The 27,183-nt window shown below is 40.7% G+C and overlaps 1 protein-coding gene across 3 annotated transcripts in view; it reads left to right on the plus strand.

Annotated features, from left to right (window-relative positions):
- The window catches only part of LOC126235741 (leukocyte elastase inhibitor-like), a 227,039-nt gene that overhangs the window by 140,042 nt on the left and 59,814 nt on the right, over window positions 1-27,183 (plus strand). For all 3 annotated transcript variants that reach the window (XM_049944524.1, XM_049944526.1, XM_049944525.1), the window contains exons 6-7: window positions 15,115-15,300; window positions 25,830-25,965. In XM_049944524.1, coding sequence (XP_049800481.1) covers window positions 15,115-15,300; window positions 25,830-25,965 — 322 coding nt within the window. The remainder of the gene's footprint in view (window positions 1-15,114; window positions 15,301-25,829; window positions 25,966-27,183) is intronic.

Genomic DNA, 27,183 nt, shown 5'->3' on the forward strand with positions numbered 1-27,183 from the left:
AATTTGTATTAACCAATTACACTAGCCCCTCTCCTCACGTTCGGTCTGTGGAATCGGTTCGTCAGTATTTGACGTGGTTTACGAAATATATCCAGGTGACTCACCCTGTATACCACATAAATTAATAACTGACGGTACTGATCCCCCATGGTACACAAAACGGGTCAGATTGCTATTACAGAAGCAAAAAAAAAAAAAAAAAAAAAAAAAAAAAAAAAAAAAAAGCATGCCAAATTTAAAAGAACGCAAAATCCCCAAGATTGGTAAAGTTTTACAGAAGTTCGAAATTTGGCGCGTACTTCAATGCGAGATGCTTTTAATAACTTCCACAACGAAATTCTGTCTCGAAATCTGGCAGAAAACCCAAAGAGATTCTGGTCATACATAAAGCACACCAGTGGCAAGACGTAGTCAATACTTTCACTGCGCGATAACAACGGTGAAGTCACTGATGACAGTGCCACTAAAGCAGAGTTATTAAACACGGTTTTCCGAAACTCCTTCACCGAAGAAGACGAAGTAAATATTCCTGAATTCCAATCAACAACTACTGCCAAGATGAGAAACATAGAAGTAGATATCCCCGGTGTAGCAAAGCAGCTTAAATCACTTAATAAAGGCAAGGCCTTTGGTTCAGATTATGTACCAGTCAGGTTCGTCTCAGAGTATGTTGATAAAATAGCTCCATATTTAGCATTTATATACAACCGCTCGCTCACAGAAAGATCCGTACCTAAACAGTGGACAATTGCTCAAGTCACACCAATACCCAAAAAGCGAAGTAGGAGTGATACGCTGAATTACAGGCCTATATCATTAACGTCGATTTGCAACAGGGTTTTGGAACATATACTGTATTCGAACATCATGAAGTATCTCGAAGAAAACAATTTATCGACACATAGTCAGCACGGTTTCAGAAAATATCGTTCTTCTGAAACACAACTAGCTTTTTATACTCATGAAGTAATAAGTACTATCGACAGGGGATGCCAAATTGATTCCATATTTTTAGATTTCCAGAAGGCTTTCGACACCGTTCCTCACAAGCGTCTTCTAACCAAACTGCGTGCCTACGGAGTATCGCTTCAGTTGTGCGACTGGATACATGATTTCCTGTCAGAAAGGTCAGAGTTCATAGTAATAGACGGAAGGTCATCGAGTAAAACAGAAGTAATATCCGGCGTTTCCCAAGGAAGTGTTGTAGGCCCTCTATTGTTCCTGATCTATATTAACGACATAGGAGACAATCTGCGTAGCCGTCTTAGATTGTTTGCAGAAGACGCTGTCATTTACCATCTTGTAAAGTCATCAGATGATCAAAACGACGTGCAAAATGATTTAGATAAGATATCTGTATGGTGCGAAATGTGGCACTTGACCCTGAATACTGAAAGAAATCAACTAAATTTCGATTACGCGATAAGTCACACAAATCTGAAGGCTGTAAATTCAACTAAATACTTAGTGATTACAATTACAAATAACCTAAATTGGAACGATCACGTAGATAATATTGTGGGTAGAGCAAACCAAAGACTGTGCGATTCATTGGCAGAACACTTAGAAGGTGCAACTGGTCTACTAAAGAGACTGCTTACACCACGCTTGTCCTCCAAATTCTGGAGTATTGCTGTGCGGTGTGGGATCCGCATTAGGTGGGACTGACGGATGACATCGAAAAAGTACAAAGAAGGGCAGCTCGTTTTGTATTATCGCGAAATAGGGGAGATAGTGTCACAGATATGATACGTGGAATGGAGTGGCAATCATTAAAACAAGGGCGTTTTTCGTTGCGATGGGATCTCCTCATGAAATTTCAATCACCAGTTTGCTCCTCCGATTGCGAAAACATTCTGCTGGACCCACCTACATAGGGAAAAATGATCATCACGATAAAATAAGAGAAATCAGGGCTCGCACGGAAAAATTTAAGTGCTCGTTTTTCCCGCGTGCCATTCGAGAGTGGAACGGTAGAGATACAGCTTGAAGGTGGTTCATTGAACCCTCTGCCAGGCACTTTATTATGAATACCAGAGTAATCACGTAGATGTAGATGCAGATGCAGATGAATGACGAGTCTCACTTCGAGGTGAGTACCGATAATCAGCGAAGAGGTGTCTAGAGACGCCCTGGGCAGTTGTAGGATAAAAACCTGTGGCCCGCTATACGGCCGACAACCAGGGGCGCCATGTCATTTCATAGCAGGACCCCTTTGGTTGCCATCCATGGCGCCCTTACAGAACAGAGGTGCGTCGACTATACTCTACCATGCCCTTCATGGCAAGTCATCCTGGGCTTACGTTTCAGGAAGACAATGCACGTCAGTATACGGCAAGAGAATCTGTGTTTTTCTTCATACTTGCCAAACCCTACGTTGGCCAGGTAGGTTGCCAGATGTGTCGCCAGTTGAGAAAGTTCAGAGCATTATAGGCAGGGCCGTCCAACCAGCTCGAAATTTTGGCTATCTTACGCGTCAGATGGACAGAATTTGGCATGGTATTCCTCAGGACGACATCCAACAACCATATCAATCCGTGCCAGGCGGAATAACTGCTTGCATAAGGGCCAGAGGCGGACTAACGTGTTATTGACTTGCTCGATTTGTGAAGCTCTTTCTCTTGAATAAATCATCCAGTCTTTCTGAAATTGTAATCATCTACCGATTTCCGTCCCCTTCGGATAATTGCTTCATGCTGCGCGTCTTTTTTTGTCTTAGAATGTAATACAGGGTGTTTATAAATGAATATCGGGGTTTTAACGCTTTATAATATTTATAACACCAAACTTACAGTTATAAATAATATGTCAAATGAAAGAGCAACTCAAACAGTTGTACCAAGAACCTTATAAATATTCAATGTGAGCACCATTTGACACAGGGCACACATCAAGTCTATATACATAGAAAGAAGGATCCTTTATTGTATGATTATATGATAGCGGAACAAACTCTGGTAGCAGTTACTTCTGTAAAATATCTGGGAGTATGCGTACGGAACGATTTGAAGTGGAATGATCATATAAAATTAATTGTTGGTGAGGCAGGTGCCAGGTTGAGATTCATTGGGAGAGTGCTTAGAAAATGTAGTCAATCAACAAAGGAGGTGGGTTACAAAACACTCGTTCGACATGTACTTGAGTATCGCTCATCAGTTTGGGATCCGTACCAGGTCGGGTTGACAGAGGAAATAGAGAAGATCCAAAGAAGAGCGGCGCGTTTCGTCACAGGTTTATGTGGTAAGCGTGATAGCGTTACGGAGATGTTTAGCAAACTCAAGTGGCAAACACTGCAGAAGAGGCGCTCTGCATCGCGGTGTAGCTTGCTCGCCAGGTTTCGAGAGGGTGCGTTTCTGGATGAGATATCGAATATATTGCTTCCCCCTACTTATACCTCCCGAGGAGATCACGAATGTAAAATTAGAGAGATTCGAGCGCGCACGGAGGCTTTCAGACAGTCGTTCTTCCCGCGAACCATACGGGACTGGAGAAGGAAAGGGAGGTAATGACAGTGGCACGTAAAGTGCCCTCCGCCACACACCGTTGGGTGGCTTGCGGAGTGTAAATGTAGATGTAGATTTAGATTTAGCCGAGTTCTTCCCAAACGTTGATAAGTAAGTGTCTTCAGCGATTGTAGCAACAGCTGCTTCAATCCGATTTCTTAATTCATGGAGGTCTGCTGGTAGCGGAGGCGCGTACACACGATCCTTGATGAAGCCCCAAAGGAAAAAATCGCATGACGCTGGGTCGAGTGAACGTGGAGGCCATGCAAAGCAAGCCCTGTCATTGGGCCCCTTGCTATAGACTTGATGTGTGCCGTGTGACAAATGGTGCTCACAGTGAACATTTAAACATTTATAAGGTTCTTGGTAAAACTGTTTGAGTTGCTCTTTCATTTGACATACACTACTGGCCATTAAAATTACTACACCACGAAGATGATGTGCTACAGACGTGAAATTTAACCGACAGGAAGAAGATACTGTGAAATGCAAATGATTAGCTTTTCAGAGCATTCACACAAGGTTGGCGCCGGTGGCGACATCTACAACGTGCTGACAATGAGGAAAGTTTCCAACCGATTTCTCATACGCAAACAGCAGTTGACCGGCGTTGCCTGGTGAAACGTTGTTGTGATGCCTCGTGTAACGAGGAGAAACGCGTACCATCACGTTTCCGACTTTGATAAAAGGTCAGATTGTAGCCTATCGCGATTGCGGTTTATCGTATCGCGACATTGCTGCTCGCGTTGGTCGAGATCCAATGACTGTTAACTGAATATGGAATCGGTGGGTTCAGGAGGGCAATACGGAACGCCGTGCTGGATCCCAACGGCCTCGTATCACTAGCAGTCGAGACGACAGGTATCTTATCCGCATGGCTGTAACGGATCGTGCAACCAAGTCTCGATCCCTGAGTCAACAGATGGGGACGTTTGCAAGACAACAACCATCTGCACGAACAGTTCGACGACGTTTGCAGCAGCATGGACTATCAGCTCGGAGACCATGGGTGCGGTTACCCTTGACGCTGCATCACAGACAGGAGCGCCTGCGATGGTTTACTCAACGACGAGCCTGGGTGCACGAATGGCAAAACGTCATTTTTCCGGATGAATCGAGGTTCTGTTTACAGCATCATGATGGACGCATCCGTGTTTGGCGACATCGCAGTGAACACATTCAAAGCGTGCATTCGTCATCGCTATACTGGCGTATCACCCGGCGTGATGGTATGGGGTGCCATTGGTTACACGTCTCGGTCACCTCTTGTTCATATTGACGGCACTTTGAACAGTGGACGTTACATTTCAGATGTGTTAAGACCCGTGGCTCTACCCTTCATTCGATCCCTGTGAAACCCTACATTTCAGCAGGATAATGCACGACCGCATGTTGCAGGTCCCGTAGAGGCCTTTCTGGATACAGAAAATGTTCGACTGCTGCCCTGGCCAGCACATTCTCCAGATCTCTCACCAATTGAAAACGTCTAGTCAATGGTGGCCGAGCAACTGGCTCGTCACAGTACGCCAGTCACTACTCTTGATGAACTGTGGTATCGTGTTGAAGCTGCATGGGCTGCTGTACCTGTACACGCCATCCAAGATCTGTTTGACTCAATGCCCAGGCATATCAAGGCCGTTATTACGTCCAGAGGTGGTTGTTCTGGGTACTGATTTCTCAGGATCTATGCACCCAAATTGCGTGAAAATGTAATCACATGTCAGTCCTAGTATAATATATTTGTCCAATGAATACCCGTTTATCATCTGCATCTCTTGTTGGTGTAGCATTTTTAATGGCCAGAAGTGTATTATTTATAACTGTACGTTTAATATAATACATATTATAAAACGTTAAAACCCCGATATTCATTTATAAACACTCTGTATATTGCTTTCTTCTTCGCATTTCTCGTGAGAAGACAATGAAGGTAAAATTAAAATTAGACAGACTGGGGTTCACACTGAGGGTTACCAGCAATCGTTCTTCCCACATAGCATTCGCGATTTAAACAGGAAAGTGGTAAGTGACAGTGGCAAACGAAATACATACTCACCGCCACTCACCGTATTCAACATAGGGTCCATGGACCCAAAGCGACTGGCTATCAGTAACAAATCTTGCAAGTTCAATGACTTGGAGTGTATCGAAATTAGTTTCTAGATTATCACCTTACCTCAGAAACGATGTTGTAATTGTTGTTCAGTAGATAGATTACGCAGCTGCTAAAAATCTTTCTTGTAACCTACACAAAATATTCTCCTGTCTAGTATTTGTGATCACAAGTGAATAAAATTCTAAAAAAGAAATGCTTAGTCATGCTCATAATTTTAGTTTACTTTATATGTGGCAAACAATACAAAAGAACGACGAGCATACAATTTCATGTTATCTACATCTGTATCTATACACTGTGTACCAGTGTCACTCCTCCTCTTTGCTGTAATAGTTGCGAACGGTTCGCGGGGAAGAGCGAATGTTGGTAGGCATGTGTGTGAGCTCTAATACCTCTAATTTTTCTTCACGCTCTCTTCGCGAGGTATGCGCAGGAGGAAACAGTATATTGGTTGATATTTCTATATAGTCCGCTCTCAGAGCTGTCACAGGAAACCACACCGTGATGCAGATCGCCTCTCTTCCAGCGTCTGCTACTGGAGTCAGCTGAGCCTCTCTGTGGCGCCTTAGCGGTTAATGAATGAACCTGTAACGAAACGCGGTGCATATCTTTGGATCTTCTATATTTCCTCTGTCAATCCTTTTTGTTTCCGGTTCCAGACTGACACGCTGTATTCAAGTATCACTAGAGAAGAGGATTTGTAAGCTACTTCCTTTGTTGATGGACTACATTTCTTGAGGATTCTCCCAATGAATCTGTCTGGCATCTGCCTTAAGCGCGATTAATTTTATGTGGTTTTTACGCCTTCGAATCGCCCCGTACGTATGGTCCTAAACATTTTATGGACGTAGCTACTTCCAGTACTTGGTCTGCAAACATGTAATCATACATTAAAGGGTCTCGTCGTCTGTGTATTCGCAATACGTTACAATATTTATAGTGAAGGTAAAAGGCCAATCCCTACACGAAACGTCGATCCTCTACAGGTATTCCTGCATTTCGCTGCAGTTTTCCAGCGTTGCAACTTCTCTATGTACGACAACATCGGTCGCTAAAATAATCAGGGAACTTCGAACGCTATCCACGATATATACTGCGAAAAGTATTATAAAAAATGGCTCTGAGCACTATGGGACTCAACTGCTGAGGTCATTAGTCCCCTAGAACTTAGAACTAGTTAAACCTAACTAACCTAAGGACATCACAAACATCCATGCCCTAGGCAGGATTCGAACCTGCGACCGTAGCGGTCTTGCGGTTCCAGACTGCAGCGCCTTTAACCGCACGGCCACTTCGGCCGGCGAAAAGTATTATATATTGTGAAAAGTAATGGTCTTGTAACAATTCCTTGGAGTACACCCGATTTTACTTTTACATCAACACGTTACAGTGGAAGGGAAAAACGTAATAAATGAAAACACAACACTTTGCAATAACACACTCTTTATCGCTCTAAGAGAACTGACAAAGGACACACAACAGGAAAACACACCCCCTCCCCCATCCCACACACACATCACTCACAGAGACATAACTCCCGCAACAATTTTTATAACCTGCTCGGAGTATGCTATACATATCTCGCCACAAACGGGACAGCAATATGGCGTAATGTTTTAGATTACGAACAAGGTGCGCAAGTTATGTTTTTCTGTGTCTAAAAATAGCTGCAAGCCGTCCAACGAACGAGAGTACATGACAGACTACGTAACAACTTAATACACACCAAAACTGTATCCAAAACAATCCCAATCGTGTAACACTGTCATACTTGAGTTCACGTTTTTGTATATGTCTGCCAAAAGCCACTCTTACAGTTGGAGATGACATGATGTACTCCGAGAAAAACAGCAACAAAAAACGCAGGAAATGTGCCGGAAACAGCGGCAACAATCGTAAAACCATGCTGTGACGTATAGTAAATGAGGTATAATGAAATTATTCACAGATAACATTATTTGGAACCAAACAGTACACATGTAATAACGTTTTACGATGTTTTATAAGTACGCTATTTCTGCATGTTTTAGGATAAAGGAATCCACTGATGGCTATACCTATCGCTGAAACTAGTTTGCGAATAAATAAATAAATAAATAAATAAATAGCAAAAGCGTTTTCCATCAAGGCGGATCCGCAATCTCATATTGTTGTTATTGTATGCAAACACTGACCAGTTTAAACATAAAATTATTATTTACTTTTACGTCTGAAGATTAACCTCCGTTCAGTACAACATGTTTGCTGTCTGCTGGAAACACTTTAACCCAGTCACATTACTGTTCTGATACTCTCTACGCTTGCGGCAGTTCGGAACTGTATAGATCTCCTTCTGGGAGTCAAGGAACACGGTATCAACCTTGGTGACGATATCTGCAGCTTTCTGGGCCTCGTGGACGAACAGAGCGATCTGGGTTTCCCACGATCGTTGTTTTCGGAACTCGGTCTCCAGAAATCTGATAATACGCGAGCAGTGTTCTACGAGGGTCATTCTATAATTAAAGAGACAAGTTGGTCTGGGTAAAAAACTGTTCGTAGGGCGAATTTGGTACTTTTATGGCTTTCAGTTGGCATCACTGTGATGAGTCCTGATCAGCTGATGTATCAACATTGTTTTGTTTATAACCTCAAAAATACATTTCAAGATGGCGAGTCCGCTTGAAACGTCCACATTAGTTGAACGACGTTTTGTTATTCGTTTTTTACTTGCCGAAGGCGAGAAACCAGTGAATATATACTGCAGAATGTCTGAAGTTTATGGTGAAGGTTGTATGAATGGTACAAATTTTTACAAGTGAGTAGAGCAGTTCAAAAATGGTCGCGACTCAGTGACTGACGAACACCGTTCTGGCCGACCAGTTGCAGTTTCAACTTCCTCACTTGAAAGTCGACATTGTTCGTACCGACCGCCGTGTGACTGTGGAAATGATAGTTGATAAGGTTCAAGTTAGTATTGGTACAGTTCATAACATTATCTGTAACAAGCTGAAGTACCGCAAAACATGTGCAAAATGGGTCCCAAAGGAGTTGACGCGGCTACACGAGGAAACAAGGTTGAGAGTGTGCACAGAGCTAAAGGAACGTTATGAAAGAGAAGGTGAGCACTTCCTCAACAAAATTTTAACTTGTGATGAAACTTGGGTTCAATATTATGAGCCAGAACCAAAAAGACAAAGCATGGAGTGGAAGCACACCAACCCACCTGTCAAGAAAAAAATTCGGATCCCAAGCATAAACAGGGAAAGTCATGTTGACGGCGTTTGGGATGCTGAAGGTCCAGTTTTTTGTGATTATCGCGAAGAGCAGCGTACAATGATCAGCCAATACTACTCGGATTTGCTTTTAAACAAGGTGAAGCCAGTCATGAGAGAGCAGCCAATACTACTCGGATTTGCTTTTAAACAAGGTGAAGCCAGTCATGAGAGAGAGACGTCGTGTATCTCAGAGGAGAGGTGTGATACTCCAAGACAACACTCGTCCTCATATTGCTCAACTAGCTCGTGAAACCATCGAAAAAATGGGCTGGGAAGTACTGCATCATTCTCCTTACAGTCCTGATTTAGCACCTAATGATTTCCATTTGTATGGTGCACTCAAGGAGGCATTACGTGAGAAGAAGTTCCAGGACAACGAGGACATGAAAAGTTTGTGGGAAATTGGTTCAAATATCAAGGTAAAGAATTCTTTGCAGCCGGAATAAAAACGCTTGTAGCCCGTTGGAACAAGTGTATAAATATTCAAGGGGATTATGTTGAAAAGTAGAAAAAGTATTGTTTTGTAAAAATAAACGCTTTTTTCTCCAGACCAGTTTGTCTCTTTAATTACTGGATGACACTCTTAGATGGGAAGATGTGGATGAGGATAGCCCCGACAGGCTCGCAACCACATCTATGTGTGTGCTTTTTTGCCTTTTTCCGACTTTTCCTCCATACCTGTTTTCCTTTATGTTACAAAATAGTGATAATGTGGTTTCCCTTTTAGTTGTGCCCGTATTTTCTTTCTATGCTATGGTCATATGTAGGGAATTATTGTGCAGGAGACTGAGCATGACTTTTACCTTTCCTTTTTTTCAGTGCTTTTGTTGAATTTTACCTTTTAGGAAGTCGATTACTGCGGGTGGGAGCGAGCTGCCACTGATGAGAAACGCGAGTTGGGAGCCCACTGTTTAGACATTACGCCACGTATGTGATGGGATGATACGACGTAATCACTAAATTTTTCGAAGAAATAAACTTCGGTCGTAATGGCCTGCACATTAATTCGAAAAAGTTAACACTGACACGAGTAGAGGGAAAAATCTGTACGTCAGTTTCGCCATACTGGAAGAAGCCAATCGTTTGATGTCAATCAAATAAAAAAAAAGCGACGGGATATTGTGGTTTAACGTCCATTCGACGGCAAGGCCGCAAGAAACGGATACAAGCTGCGATAGGACGTAAATATGGAAGGGAATCGACTCTTTGCAGGATTATTATTTTTAAAGTTTTTGCTGATGCTGAAAAGGCTACTGCTAACTTCCTCCTATGCGCATTGCGTATAAATGATAAGGTCACCGAACAGATTGTTCATCCCCTTCAAAGAGCTCACTGGTCGTTTTGGAGAGCTGTAGATGGTGGTTATGTGACCCTTAGGTAAGTCATGGCAGCGAAGTGTATGTGCCTGTCGGTTTTGTGGAAACAGTGCAGTAACATGCGTCGACGTGGAGATGTGCCAAAGTGAAAGAAAGAAGCTATCGTTTTTGGACGTAACCATAATCTCACAGTGAAAAATGTTGAACGATTTCCAGAATGAGATTTTCACTCTGCAGCGGAGTGTGCGCTGATATGAAACTTCCTGACAGATTAAAACTGTGTGCCGGACCGAGACTTGAACTCGGGACCTTTGCCTTTCGCGGGCAAGTGCTGTACCAACTGAACTACCCAAACACGACTCACGCCCCGTCCTCACAGCTTTACTTCTGCCAGTACCTCGTCTCCTACCTTCCAAACTTAACAGAAGCTCTCCTGCGAACCTTGCACTCCTGAAAGAAAGGATATTGCGGAGACATGGCTTAGCCACAGCCCAGGGGGTGTTCAGTTGGTAGAGCACTTGCCCGTGGAAGGCAAAGGTCCCGAGTTCGAGTCTCGGTCCGGCACACAGTTTTAATCTGCCAGGAAGTTTCATATCAGCGCACACTCCGCTGCAGAGTGAAAATCTCATTCTGGAAACATCCCCTGGGCTGTGGCTAAGCCATGTCTCCGCAATATCCTTTCTTTCAGGAGTGCTAGTTCTGCAAGGTTCGCAGGAGAGCTTCTGTTAAGTTTGGAAGGTAGGAGACGAGGTACTGGCAGAAGTAAAGCTGTGAGGACGGGGCGTGAGTCGTGTTTGGGTATCTCAGTTGGTAGAGCACTTGCCCGCGAAAGGCAAAGGTCCCGAGTTCGAGTCTCGGTCCGGCACACAGCTTGAACGATTTGTTGGTTTATCTAAGCGGATTGTCCAGTGTCTTTGCGAGGAACATTACTGTATTTGCAGTGGTCGACATGGAGCAGAGATGAACGTCACACCTTATTGGTGACATCCTATTTCAAATTTGACAGGAATTGCTGCAGTCACCGAATATAGGCCAAACTCGACGAGTTTTCGAGCGAACATTGCTAAGAGAATCGCTTATAAAGGACATTTGGAACTGGGTAGCTCGCTGAAGGCCATTTCTCACAGCGTCCAGCGTCATATAGGTAGCAGCATAGTGGACAGTAGCTGAATGGAAGTATTGTCTGAAGAGTTACAATTTACTTTCTTTTCAAATGATGCAAGCCGTGGAATGCGCCCGACTACTCAATGAGACTTTAACATACAGTGTGTGAAAGATGTAGATAGGGCTGGGATTAGTTCAGGTTTCCGTTAACGTGAACCGGAGGGTGTATTTCAACGTTCTCACTGTCCAGTTCTTGTCGTTTCTCCTGGATCCTCCCGGTGAATAGTCTGTGGACATTCCCGTTTTCCAAGAGGATAGCAGCCGTGTTCACTGGACCGCTAACGTACAGTCTTGCTTCGACGGATACTCACGCTCCCTATTGCAGATACCCCAATCTTAATCTTATACAAAATATCAGGGAGTATTTGTAACAGCAGGAGAAACTTGGCAATCAAAATTCCTGCAGTTTCGCAGTGGTACAGGATCTAATCATCAATCAGTCACTTCAGTTGGATATTGCACACCTGAGGAAGAAAGAAAAAAAGACTAATTCTTTGTCAGACTTCAGTATTTCGTGAAAATTTCATAGCACCTTATCACCTACTATTTTATTTTGTGTTTATTAGCTTTCTGGATATGTTGCTTGCCGTCCAGCCATCCAGGCTTACATCTTCAGGGGTTTCCTTGATTAAGTCCTCGATTAAGGCGAATGCGGGGAATGTTCACTGCAAATAAATAAATAAATAAATAAATAAAAATTTGTGCCCTGCCTCAAATGACCTCGTCCTTGACGGGACGTTAAACTTAAATTGTTTCCCCTCTTCTTTCTTTCTTTCCGCTTCTATGGCTCAGTAGAGTTTCATGGGAATCGCCATCCGCAATACTAGAATGAAAATAATCATTACTGCTAATTAAAAATCGCCTTCGAGCCAGAAAGGAAAAACAGGATAAATAAACTTTTTATGTGACCACCAATAAAGTGAACTAAAAGAATTGTCGCATAGCACATATATTGTTACTAGAAACCTAATATTGTTCCTTCTCAACAAATAAGTCAGTTTCATGTATATACCTTAACTTAAATTGTAATATATAAGTTATAATGGACTACTGTGTTTATATCTAATACTAAGCTGAGAGATATCATTGCTGGTTTCTTTGCAATGATCTTGTGCCTAAGCAGCCCCTAATTATCTGTGCTCTACACTATAGTATTTATAGGGGATAACCAAAAGAAATCCGCAATTGAATATCCTCATATACAATATTTCTGCATTACTGGAAAACCCAGTATTAGAAAATACTGCTTATTAACTTGACTAGTTACGCCAAAATCTGCATTATGAATTACTTGTGGAGACTATTGATCACTTAAGCAATTATAGATCAAGTACAGCACCTATAGAGTCTTGATTTCCGTATGTTTTTGTTAAACAACCTTCTTCTAATATCTCTGACCCATTTCTTTCCTAGTATTGTGATACTAACAGAACTGAAACTAGCTACTGATGAAAACTGATCAAATTATTTTAAATATGACTGTGATCTTACTCTGTTCGTACTATCACATCTTATTGTTTTCTATGTCTAGGATTGTCTTTCTTTTTCTTTTTAGTTTTGGTTGGAATGTCTTTTCTGTGATATTTGATTACTTTTTTTCTTTCCTATATAGCATCCAGGCACACGAACCATGGACTAAATCCGCTTTCCTGTATTGTCGGCTCACTCTTCATCATAGGAAAAATGAAACAAACAAACTGTATGCAACCGGAACTTAATTTTACTAAAAACGTACTTCATTACTAGATGGCTTAGCTTTCTAATTACCCAAATTTCTAACCTACATAATGCAATACGTTGGTGGCTCCACAAGCTACTTATTAAAAGTGATGAAATGGCTGTGTAAGAGGTGCATTACCTCAATTATAACTTCTAAATTGTCTTCTGTCAGCTAATAAATTCTTCCTGGTTTGAGCTACATGTGCAGAATTAACTGAGCATTAATAGTTATGTTTATTAATGAATATCACTACGCAATTTCAAACTCTGAACCAAATTACATCAATATTGTTTTCTTACTCTCCTGAATCCTTTTAAAATTTTATACCTACTGTTCCAAATCCTATCAGAACTTTATAAACATGAAATGAAAGTTGTCAAATAATCATCTGCTCAACAGTGGATATGAAGTTCTCACTGAAAAAGGTTACTTATTTAAACTACATTTCAAACTGCTCCAGGCAAGCTCTCAGTATCAAGCAACTAAAATGCCATTCCTTGCAAAATGAACAACGCTTCCATTGTCCAGTAACATTATTGTGTATATGCAGGTAATTAAGTATACTGATTCCGGGCGCCAGTTTTTTCTATTTTAAAAAAAAAATTCAGTAAAATAGTCTTGATCACAACAGGCGTTTATTTTGGTTGGCAACCAGTTTTGGTCTATGATTTAGATCATCTTCAGGCCATAAGCGCTGCAATACAACAGTAACACATATCCAGAGAGATCTATGTAGTAAACGCTACAGTAATTAAAAAACAAAATGATATATCTATGACGGTGGCTGGTGGTGGTGAACAGATAGTAATGTGAATAAAAACATAAAAAATAAAAGTCAGAGTAATTATAAAATAAAATGTTATACCCATGATGGCAGTTGGTGGTGGTGGACATAGAACCAGCCGCTATCATGGGTATAACATTTTATTTTGTTATTATTGTAGCTTTTATTTTAGATGTTTTTAGCCATGTTACCATTCCTTTTTATAGCAATCGCTCTGAATATATATACTATCATATTGCAATGCTTGCAGCCTGAAGATGGTCTAAATCATAGACTGAAACTGTTTGCCACCCAAAGTAAACATCTGGTGCAGCCAAGATTGTTTTACTGAATTTTAATACTTTACACTGATTGCTGTTTACTTTCAATTGAATGAATTCTTTCCAAAATTTTAAATTCTTTTGTATCTATTATGATGCCAGCTCCGTTTCTCTGTAGAACTGAGAGCTGATTATACTTTTCTTAGCACGATGCAGATAGTCTGTAAGTTATTGAAGGCATCACCCTTCTTCCAGCACATCGACATACCAGTACCATTTTCAATAAATATTACAATACAATAATGCAAGAATTGACATTGTCATTCTATGTTAGCCTAGGCATGTAAGATAGTGCAACTCATAAACCCACGATTTGCTCTGGAATTTTTTGGAGTTTCACAGTCTGCTACACATAACATAGTATTTCTTACATGTTGCCAATCTGTGACACTAATTAGTAAAATTAATTTTTGATAATATAATGTGTCAGTGATGGCAGAGCTTCTCATATTTCTACAGAAATTAAAGTAAGAGGATTAAATATTGTGCGCTCATTTTCTTTATTAATAATGAAAAATGAATTCGATAAAATATCATTGGCTGGGCTTTTAGTTATTTCTCATTATGATACATTAGTAAAAACTTAAGATGTATTCAAAATGTTTCTTGTTGGTTGCTTGCAGTTATTTATTGTTCTTTGTCAGTACAAAATCGAAGGTAAATGTAATCTCATCTCTTGACTATTTCATATTTTGTATTTCAGTAAATTACTTAGATGTTTGTCTCACTGTTCCTTATGTGTCACTGTTCCTTTAGTTGCCTCTGATAATAATAAGCTAAGTTCAGATGTCAGGCAGTTTCCATAGGGTCAGAGAACGTGACAAAAGCATTGATTAGTAAGTGCATTTGTACATGTTTTTCTTGGGTAATTACAAGACTTTCACTATGCCAAATGCCTACATGCGACTATTGGTTGTAATATGTTTTTACTGAACAGGGACAGAGAATCAGTATGATGATACTGTTACCCAAAGAAGTAAATGGCTTGCCAACTCTGGAAAAAAACCTTCTTAGTATAGATCTGCATCATATTCTGCGTCAAGTGTACGAAACAGAAGTACATGTCTATTTGCCGAAATTCAAGCTGGAATACGAGAAGGAGCTTCAGGAAACGCTAAGGAAAGTAAGTGAAATGAAAACTATTTAGTTCATAAAAATTGACACCATTTGTAGATTAGTTTTAGTACTTAGCTTCTGTTAAACAATCTTAGAAACTGTTTGATAACTATTTATACTGTACAAATGAGCTGTGCATCCTGGTTTTAGTTTTTATCCTTCGCTTTTATCAGCCATTACACACTGCTATATAGGCAGTTCGATATTGTCATTGTATTGATAAACTAAAAAAAGTCATTTTTGGTAACTGAGTTAATAACGAGCATCAAAACCGATTCAGGGATTAGTGAACACAGGGTTGTCGTAGCGAGATTGAATACTGTAATCCCGAAATCCTCGAAAAATAAGCGAAATATATACCTAGTCAAAAAAGCAGATAAAAATTCACTTGACGCCTTCCTGAGAGACAATCTCCACTGGTTCCAAATTAATAATATAAGTGTAAATCAGATGTGGCTTAAATTCAAAGAAATAATATCGCCATCAATTGAGAGATTTATACCAAATAAATTAACAAACGACGGAGCTGATTCTCCTTGGTATACAAGACGGGTTAGAACACTGCTGCAGAAACAACGAAACAAACATGCCAAATTTAAACAGACTCAAAATTCCCAAGATTGGCTATCTTTTACAGAAGCTCGAAATTTAGCACGGACTTCAATGCGAGATGCCTATAACAGTTTCCACAACGAAACGTGTCTCGAAACCTAGCAGAAAATCCAAAGAGATTCTGGTCGTATGTGAAGTATGTTCGCGGCAAGAAACAATCAATGCCTTCTCTGCGCGATAGCAATGGAGATACTATCGAAGACAGTGTTGCCAATGCAGAGTTACTAAACACAGTCTTCCGAAATGCCTTCACAAAAGAAGACGAAGTAAATATTCCAGAATTCGAATCAAGAACAGCTGCGAACAAGAGTAACGTAGAAGTAAATATCCTCGGAGTAGTGAAGCAACTTAAATCATTTAATAAAAGCAAGTCTTCTGGTCCAGACTGTATACCAATCAGGTTCCTTTCGGAGTATGCTGATGCATTAGCTCCATACTTAACAATCATATACAACCGTTCGCTCGACGAAAGATCCGTACCCAAAGACTGGAAAGTTGCACAGGTCACAACAATATTCAAGAAAGGTAGTAGGAGTAAATTACAGGCCCATATCGTTAACGTCGATATGCAGCAGAATTTTAGAACATATATTGTGTTCGAACATTATGAATTACCTCGAAAAAAACTGTCTATTGACACACAGTCAACATGGGATTAGAAAACATCATTCCTGTGAAACACAACTAGCTCTTTATTCACAAGAAGTGTTGAGTGCTATTGACAAGGGATTTCAGATCGATTCTGTATTTCTGGATTTCCGGAAGGCTTTTGACACTGTACCACACAAGCGACTCGTAGTGAAATTGTGTGCTTATGGAATATCATCTCTGTTATGTGACTGGATTTGTGATTTCCAGTCAGAGAGGTCACAGTTCGTAGTAACTGACGGAAAGTCATAGAGTAAAACAGAAGTGATTTCTGGCGTTCCCCAAGGTAGTATTATAGGCCCTTTGGTGTTCCTTATCTATATAAACGATTTGGGAGACAATCTGAGCAGCCGTCTTCGGTTGTCTGCAGATGACGCTGTCGTTTATCGACTAATAAAGTCATCAGAAGATCAAAACAAGCTGCAAAACAATTTAGAAAAAAATATCTGAATGGTACGAAAAGTGGCAGTTGACCCTCCATAGTGAAAAGTGTGAGGTCATCCACATGAGTGCTAAAAGGAACTCGTTAAACTTCGGTTACACGATAAATCACTCTAATCTAAAAGCCGTAAATTCAATTAAATACGTAGGTATTACAATTACGTACAACTTAAATTGGATGGAACACATAGAAAATGTTGTGGGGAAGGCTAACCAAAGACTGCGTTTTATTGCCAGGATACTTAGAAAATATAACAGACCTACTAAGGAGACTGCCTACATTACGCTTGTCCGTCCTCTTTTAGAATACTGCTGCGCGGTGTGGGATCCTTACCAGATAGGACTGATGGAGTACATCGAAAAAGTTCAAAGAAAGGCAGCACGTTTTGTATTATCGCGAAATATGGGAGAGAATATCACAGAATTGATACAGGATTTGGGCTGGAAATCGTTAAAAGAGAGGCGTATTTCGCTGCGACGGAATCTTCTCACGAAATTCCAATCACCAACTTTCTCTTCCGAATGCGAAAATATTTTGTTGACACCGACCTACATAGGGAGGAATGATCACCACGATAAAATAAGAGAAATCAGAGCTCGTACGGAAAGGTATAGGTGTTCATTATTTCTGCGCGCTATACGGGATTGGAATAATAGAGAATTGTGAAGGTGGTTGGATGAACCCTCTGCCAGGCACTTGAATGTGATTTGCAGAGTATCCATGTAGATGTAGATGTAGATGAAGATGAAGAAAACTTCACAAGCCATACATTGCATATCGCCCCCATTACAGACAATGTCAGGATTATACAAAAGCAATCTTTGTACCTTCTCAAGTTTTTACAGGACGTTCCCTAAGATTTCCATGTCTATAGTTGAAAATTTCCACCTTACAGTCAATATGTGCTGTTTTGTTGTATCACATGCAGAAGCCCAGTCGGTTAACTTGATCAGTGATATTCTAGGACTTAATTTATATGGCACTGCTAACGATTTTACTGTGGTTTTAGATATGTATATTTTTAGTATTACATTTTAAAATCTTTTGTAATTTGCTGTAAAATTTCTTCTTGGTCTAATACACGGAATTAGCTGTCTTCAAATAATGGAGAATGCAATAAAATTATTACAGAAATTTGTCTTGAAGGCATAATCTTCGTTCTGTAATGGTAATGACAAGATACACTATACATATTTCCACCCTCATGCTAATTTTTGTTGTTAATAATGTTTTATCTCCTCTCTGGATAGATATTCCTGTGTTCCCATGTCAGCGTCCCACAATTCCTCAATCCAACTTCGATAACTGTTACCTTCATTACTTGTTATATTTTTCAGTCCACTCTGACAAATGTCTTCAAATAATCTACGAAAATGATATACGTTTACCACTGCAGTTTTTCAGCAGCTATTGCCATCTCCACTAAAACTTTTCTGCTTACGTGACTGAGTTTTTATGTTTTCAGCTAGTGCAGGAACCTTCTATTATGCTGCGAACTGTAGTCATTATCCACAAATATACCAGTGGAAAATACTGTCAGGGTTTAACAAGAATGTGTGGCACCTGTCGTTTGTGAGCCATTGCATCGCCTTCTTCAGCTGAAAATGAAAATTCAACGAATATATTTATAGCTTAGCTAGAGGGTTCCCAATGCCACTCTTTGCAACAGAAGTCTTTAAGGAAATCGTAGCTACAGTACAGTACAGTTGTTTTCCAAACACTGCCTCCGCTACGTCGATGACACCATTGTCTTCTGGCCCCACGGTGAAGAAGAACTGCATAACTTCCATTACAGTCCTAATCAGCAATATACTAACATCCGACAGTTTAAACTGAAAACATTGATGTACGATCGTTGGTATATGTAAAAACATACAGCCAATCGTAGATGGTACACGAGATCTACCAGCACAGATACGTACTTGTGCACCACTTGCCACTGTCACCTTAAGCTCAGGAATTTCGTCCTATACTAGTTAACGAAGTGTACACACCAGATCTATGACGCAGGACACTGAAGCAGAACTGCATAAACTGCGATTGTCTTCCAGAGTAAATGGTTCGATGTACGGACAGTACATTATGACAACACAAAATAACGTCAAAAGGAAGGAGGAAATAGATAGAGAACACAAGTGTTGAGCAAAGTTCTGTACCGAGAGCGCATTATACTGATCTACCGAGGTAGGAGCAAAATCAGACTTGTGCTTCGCTCTACGAAGGATACTTAAGACTGACGTCACGCTTCTGGAGTCTATGACGTCCGCTGAAAGTGCTGGATGGTACACATTGGTGAGAAAGGGCGACCTACACATTGGTGAGAAAGGGCGACCTATTAGCACTCTCTTACAAGGGAACCTCCCCATCGCACCCCCCCTCAGATTTAGTTATAAGTTGGCACAGTGGATAGGCCTTGAAAAACTGAACACAGATCAATCGAGAAAACAGGAAGAAGTTGTGTGGAAGTATGAAAAAAATAAGCAAAATATACAAACTGAGTAGTCCATGTGCAAGATGGGCAACAACAAGCAGCGTGTGAGCTCAGGAGCGCCGTGGTCCCGTGGTTAGCGTGAGCAGCTGCGGAACGAGAGGTCCTTAGTTCAAGCCTTCTCTCGAGTGAGAAGTTTAATTTTTTATTTTCAGACAATTATTATCTGTCCGTCCGATGGGAGATAAAAACATATGTTTTGACAGAGCACAAGGAAAACTGTTCGACTGTGAAACTGTTGCAGTCATTTGTTGCAGTTTATGTGACAAACTCTTATGTTTTCATCACTTTTTTCGGAGTGATTATCACATCCGATTAGGTTCCTTTCAGATTACGCTGATACAATAGCTCCCTACTTAGCAATCATATATAACCGCTCGCTCACCGATAGATCTGTACCTACAGATTTGAAAATTGCGTAGGTCGCACCAGTGTTTAAGAAGGGTAGTAGGAGTAATCCATCGAACTACAGACCTGTATCATTGACGTATTCAAATATTATGAATCACCTCGAAGGGAACGATCTATTGATACGTAATCAGCATGGTTTCAGAAAACATCGTTCTTGTGCAACGCAGCTAGCTCTTTATTCGCACGAAGTAATGGCCGCTATCGACAGGGGATCTCAAGTTGATTCCGTATTTCTAGATTTCCGGAAAGCTTTTGACACCGTTCCTCACAAGCGACTTCTAATCAAGCTGCGGGCCTATGGGGTATAGTCTCAGTTGTGCGACTGGATTCGTGATTTCCTGCCAGGAAGGTCGCAGTTCGTAGTAATAGACGGCAAATCGAGTAAAACTGAAGTGATATCAGGTGTTCCCCAGGGAAGCGTCCTGGGACCTCTGCTGTTCCTGATCTATATAAATGACCTGGGTGACAATCTGAGCAGTTCTCTTAGGTTGTTCGCAAATGATGCTGTAATTTACCGTCTAGTAAGGTCATCCGAAGACCAGTATCAATTGCAAAGCGATTTAGAGAAGATTGCTGTATGGTGTGGCAAGTGGCAGCTGACGCTAAATAACGAAAAGTGTGAGGTGATCCACATAAGTTCCAAAAGAAATCCGTTGGAATTCGATTACTCGATAAATAGGCTGTCAATTCAACTAAGTACCTGGGTGTTAAAATTACGAACAGCTTCAGTTGTAAAGACCACATAGATAATATTGTGGGGAAGGCGAGCCAAAGGTTGCGTTTCATTGGCAGGACACTTAGAAGATGCAACAAGTTCACTAAAGAGACAGCTTACACTACACTCGTTCGTCCTCTGTTAGAATATTGCTGCGCGGTGTGGGATCCTTACCAGGTGGGATTGACGGAGGACATCCAAAGGGTGCAAAAAAGGGCAGCTCGTTTTGTATTATCACGTAATAGTGGAGAGTGTGTGGCAGATATGATACGCGAGTTGGGATGGAAGTCATTAAAGCAAAGACGTTTTTCGCCGCGGCGAGATCTATTTACGAAATTTCAGTCACCAACTTTCTCTTTCGAATGCGAAAATATTTTGTTGTGCCCAACCTACATAGGTAGGAATGATCATCAAAATAAAATAAGAGAAATCAGAGCTCGAACAGAAAGGTTTAGGTGTTCGTTTTTCCAGCGCGCTGTTCGGGAGTGGAATGGTAGAGAGATAGTATGATTGTGGTTCGATGAACCCTCTGCCAATCACTTAAATGTGAATTGCGGATAATCATGTAGATGTAGATGTTATGATTTTTTTTTTAAATTTGGTGATTCTTTTTGATGCACCCTGTAGTTTACAGACCTTTTATGTACTACCTGTTGCAATCCTATTTGTGTTTACGACCGGTTTCTGTGTGTCAAACGGTTATCTTTAGATGAATATGCTGCACTGTGGTCTTTATCATTGTCAGCAATGAAGTTTTTGACTAATAAGGCAGTCATGAGTGACTCCTTACGGTTACAGTGTTGTTCGTAATAAAGCAATACGTCTGCTAATGCGCAGCTCATATCATTTGGCATATCAGATGTGTGTTGCTCCTCGAGGAAAGAAATTTACCCCTTGAATCAGCTGTCGGCGACTTTTTCTCTCTAGAAATGGCTTGTTCTAATAGTACAGATTCGTTCGGCAATCCTAGTTGGACGGCCTCATCGTTGTTTGAAATGTTACCGATACGGGTTCCCAATAGCTGAAACAAAAACTTGTCCGCTGTGAGCTCCTTCAACGACGAACGCAGTTCAGAGCATTTACAAAAAACTTACTTCTACCTTTACAGCAGGCTCTAAGCTGCCAGAGAAAGTAATGATGTTCGGAAGGCGTTGAAGATAGTCCCTACGAGCGATCAGAAACAGCGCTGACGGTTTGTCTGGAAAAAATGACTCCAGGAGCTTTCCCGACAGCATATGCAGTACATTGGGAAACATCTCTGTTTAATTTTATGTGTGTCAAGCACTATGCCTATGCTAGAGGACACTGAGTTTCCGAAATGATTCACTACAGTGACATTGTTACCTTCTCTGAGACACATGCGCGAACGGGAGTACAGTTTTATTGTGATGACAAGGACATGGCTTCGCGCAGTAGAAGGTGAGTCAGAATAAACGAACAAGCATCTCAGCTTATCCGTAGATAACCACCGTTCCTGAGAAAAAGGTGGTCAAAGTTTTCAACGTAATTTAGATGACTTTTAGCGCACGAAAGTGTCAGCCGAAGTTGCGGAGCAGTGGTTAGCGTTTGTGGCCTCTTAATTTTGCACCCAATGTTCGAAACCCGTATATTGTTTTATGTATTTTATTTTATTTTGCATTTATCTACCTATGTGCATAGAAGATTACTACAGAGAGTCTCTTTTCAAGTTAAGGGATACAAGGGTAGTGTATTAATTGTAAAAGTACAAGTCCATTTCACAATAAATGTCATAATTTATTAAAAAATGTGTGTGTCCGTGTGTGTGTGTGTGTGTGTGTGTGTGTGTGTGTGATATTTTGAAGGATAACAATCTCATTAAATTGTCATATTCCTTTATTTAATTCTTATATCAATTCTTATATTCATTATGTTAACAAAATCTGCCGTTGGTTCTTGGTAGAACAACATTATAATAAATGAAAACACCAGTCTGCTTTTGTTCTACAATATTACTTTTATTGTGTTAACCGGTTTTCGGCTTACACGGCATTTACTGAGTATTGTTATCAAAGAAGTTACAATGTTTGCAAACAACATTGGAAGAGAAGTAACATGCCTAGACTGAAGCAGAAACATACAGTAAGTAACATCTTTGACAGTGTGGTGGTAATGCAATGAAAACTTTTTCTTTTACTTTTACTTTTTCTTTTTCTTTTACTTTTTTATTTCGGCTTACAAGGCCATCTTCTGACATTTACTGAGTATTGTTACCAAAGAAGTTACAACTTTTGCAAACAACACTGGAAGAGAAGTAACACGTCTAGACTGCAGCAGAAACATACAGTAACATCTTTGAGAGTATGGTGGTAATGCAATGAAAACTTTTACTTTTACTTTTACTTTTACTTTTTCTTTTACTTTTTCATTGCATTACCACCACACTGTTAAAGATGTTACATACTGTATGTTTCTGCTGCAGTCTAGACGTGTTACTTCTCTTCCAGTGTAGTTTGCAAACGCTGTAACTTCTTTGGTAACAATACTCAGTAAATGTCTGAAGATGACCTTGTAAGCTGAAAACGGTTAACACAATAAAAGTAATATTGTAGAACAAAAGCAGACTGGTGCTTTCATTTATTATTATTATATTCATTGATATATTTTATTCTTATTTTTATTCTTCAGGAAGATTTGGTGAATTTCCACGGACTATACCGATCGTAGGAACATTCGAATCACACATGTTTCCACCGAGCGAGGAGACGCATTGGTTAGCACACTGGACTTGCATTCGAGAGGACAGTGGTTCAAACCCCCATCTGGCCAGCCTGATTTAGGTTTTCCGTGATTTTCCCAAATCACTTCAGGCTAATGCCAGAATGGCTCCTTTGAAAGGGCACGGCCGACTTCCTTCCCCATCCTTCCCTAATCCGACGGGATCGATGATCTCGCTGTTTGGTCCCTTCCCCCACCTCCCCCCCCTCCCCCCCACACGTACCACGTCAACCAACCAACACAAGTTTTGAACACGACGAGCATCGCGTGAAGACAGGTTTGCCACCGAGACATTTCTTCATAAGGATATCACTCGGGACTGAAACGTCGTTCGGAGTGCTGAAAATTTCACGCATTGGCAATAATGTCGCTGCAAATCACACATAACGAATCACTTTACAAAATACTGGCGCTTGCAATTGTTTATGAACCGAGGTTCAAATGGTTCTGAGCACTATGGGACTCAACTGCTGAGGTCATTAGTCCCCTAGAACTTAGAACTAGTTAAACCTAACTAACCTAATGACATCACAAACATCCATGCCCGAGGCAGGATTCGAACCTGCGACCGTAGCGGTCTCGCGGTTCCAGGCTGCAGCGCCTTTAACCGCACGGCCACTTCGGCCGGCTATGAACCGAGGAACTTAACTGAAAAAATTTCAGATAATTTTCTCATATATTTAGTGATTTTTTAATTTTCTTTTAATTTTTTCATTAGGAGGACAACTACTAGACGAATAAGGACAATAAATTCAGTTTCTTCTGAATTTATGCGGCTGCACGCCAGAAATTTTATGGAACTGTCTTTACGCCGCGAAAACATGAAGATGCACAACAAGGACAACGTTATTTCAATGTTGTTGTTGTTGTGGTCTTCAGTCCTGAGACTGGTTTGATGCAGCTCTCCATGCTACTCTATCCTGTGCAAGCTTCTTCATCTCCCAGTACCTACTGCAATTATTTCAATTATTATTTCAATTATTTATTTATTTATTATTTATTATTTATTTATTTATTTTCAATTATTTCAATTATTTCAATATGCATTGGTAAACATTCGTGTAGTGAACTTCAACGGACATGGGTAGAGGAATGAAAAACTAAAATAAAAATTTAATTTTATACATATTTCGCAGCTTGAAACGTGACTGTATTCAATACACTGGAGGTATGAATTAAAATACGCCTTCAGTCACAACTTTTTGTGTTTTATAAAGTACGCGATACATTTCGGACGCTGTGGGTCCATCATCATTTGTAATTTGTCTTAATACATGCTTTATTTTTTTCTCTTGAATGAGGCGAAGTGCATATTCCTGTCACGAAAAGGTTTGATGTTAGGTTATGAATATCGCAAGTCAAACGCGGAAATATTTGAGAAGTATTTGAAAAAGTGAACAGTCTAAACTTACCACATAATCCAAGTTTACACTGTTCATCTTTCCCAATATTACTTACATATTTCCGCGTTTGACGTACGAAATTCATAACCTAACATCAAACCTTTTCGTGACAGGAATATGCATTTCACCTCATTCAAGAGAAAAAATAAATCATGTATTTAGGCAAATTACACCTGACGATGGACCCACAGGGTCCGAAACGCATCGTGTAGTTAATAAAACACGAAAAGTTATGACTGAAGGCGTTTTTAAATTAATACCTCCAGTGTATAACATAAAAATAATAATCGGGTTTCGAACACGGGGCCAAAGTGTGAAGCCTCGATGCTAGCCATTGTGCCACCGATTCGGATGAATTGTGCTCTCGCCAAAAGGCACTGCAGTAATCTCAAAACTTCGAACGTCGTTTTCTCTGAAACACGTGTTCACTTATTTTTGTCCCGTCTTAAACGCTGACCGAAGTTTCTGAGAAATCGGGTTATGGCGCTAGTCATGTTCTCGTCGCGAGAGTAGTCAGAAACAATGCATTGACCGTAGCACACTTCTACAGCAACGTGATGTGAAAAACTGTTAACACTAACATAAGATTTGGATGACTATTAAATATAAAATAAGACATCACGTAAGAACACAATCTTCATCGGAACCGTAAGATGTTCTTCTCTATGTAATATAGAGCAACTGCAATTGCTCCGCGGGGCAGCCACGCGGTCTCGGACGCCTTGCCACGGTTCGCGGGCATCGGTGTGTGTTTCGTCCTTAGAGTAAAATTAGATGAAGTAGTGTGTAAGCCTAGTGACCGATGACCTCAGCAGTTTGCTTCCATAGGAACTTACCACAAAAAAAAGCCTGTAGTGCATGGTGTTAGCTGTACTCGTTTCCTCTCGTTTTTTCTTTATTCGTTTGTTTTCTTTTTTGAAAGCTGTTACAATGACTTTATTTGTTTATTATTAATTAATTTGTTGATCTATATTCCGCTGATCTTGCGAAACGAGACGTGATAATTGGACTACCTTTCACACGCGTTAGCGCTCAAAGTCTGTAGCGTGGTATGTCAGCTTTCATTTTCACTCTTTTGCAGCTTGGCATAACGTCCGTCTTCGAACCAACGGCAGACCTGGGTGGTATCAGTGATTTGCCCCTAGAAGTGAGCAAAGCTCTGCACAAGGCGTTTATTGAGGTTAACGAAGAAGGCACAGAAGCAGCAGCTGCAACAGGCAAGTATTTACAGTCAGACGAGGCAGCAACTCGTTGTCCACATGTCATCAGACGCTGTCCGGTGAGCAATAAGTCGCTGCCAGGGGCACCTGGGCCGTCTGCTATCACCTATCATTTACTACTAGAAACGGATGAATATGAAACTTTAAGCTTCTGAAATTACTTGCTTGGAAAATCTACGCAATTTTAGCGTATTCGTATTTATCTTCACCCAGCATCAAGCAGTATCGAAAGTTTACTTTTAATATGGTGAACGCAACCAAGCATGAGCTCTATGAATATTCTTGCTGTAAAAGTTTTCGTAGCCACTGTAAATTTGAGATTACACATTAGCTGGAGCGGACGACTCAGCAGCATTTATTCAGTTGCGTGGTTGTTCTGCCGTATGCATTCACGTATAATCATGTTTTGAGCTAAACAGTGTAACCTTTCATGATAAACGAGTACTACGGTGCTCTTCTGGGAATTTGTCATCTTATCAACGACTAGCAAAGAAACCTCGGGTTGACCACGTATTTATTTATAGCTGGGCATCCACTCCCATACTACGCAGTGTCTGGCTTCGTGCGTAATGGTTATGACGTCATATCTCCTGAAACGAGGCCCACAAGAAAGACAGGCCGCGGCGCGTACGTCACGGAGGTAGGCCTGAACTCGCTCGTTCGCTCAACTTAGCAGACAAAATGAGTTTCTACACCTGTTAACTCGCAGCTGGGCGTGTACATACTAACGAGAATTGCATCTTCGACTGAAATCTTAGAGAAAGCTTTTGACAACGTTAACTGGAATACTCTCTTTCAAATTCTGAAGGTGGCAGGGGTAAAATACAGGGAACGAAAGGCTATTTACAATTTGTACAGAAACCAGATGGCAGTTATAAGAGTCGAGGGGCATGAAAGGGAAGCAGTGGTTGGGAAAGGAGTGAGACAGGGTTGTAGCCTCTCCCCGATGTTATTCAATCTGTATATTGAGCAAGCAGTAAAGGAAACAAAAGAAAAATTCGGAGTAGGTATTAAAATTCATGGAGAAGAAGTAAAAACTTTGAGGTTCGCCGATGACATTGTAATTCTGTCAGAGACAGCAAAGGACTTGGAAGAGCAGTTGAACGGAATGGACAGTGTCTTGAAAGGAGGATATAAGATGAACATCAACAAAAGCAAAACGAGGATAATGGAATGTAGTCAAATTAAATCGGGTGATGCTGAGGGGATTAGATT

The sequence above is a fragment of the Schistocerca nitens genome, chromosome 2 (genome assembly GCF_023898315.1).
Source record: "Schistocerca nitens isolate TAMUIC-IGC-003100 chromosome 2, iqSchNite1.1, whole genome shotgun sequence".
Taxonomy (NCBI): domain Eukaryota; kingdom Metazoa; phylum Arthropoda; class Insecta; order Orthoptera; family Acrididae; genus Schistocerca; species Schistocerca nitens.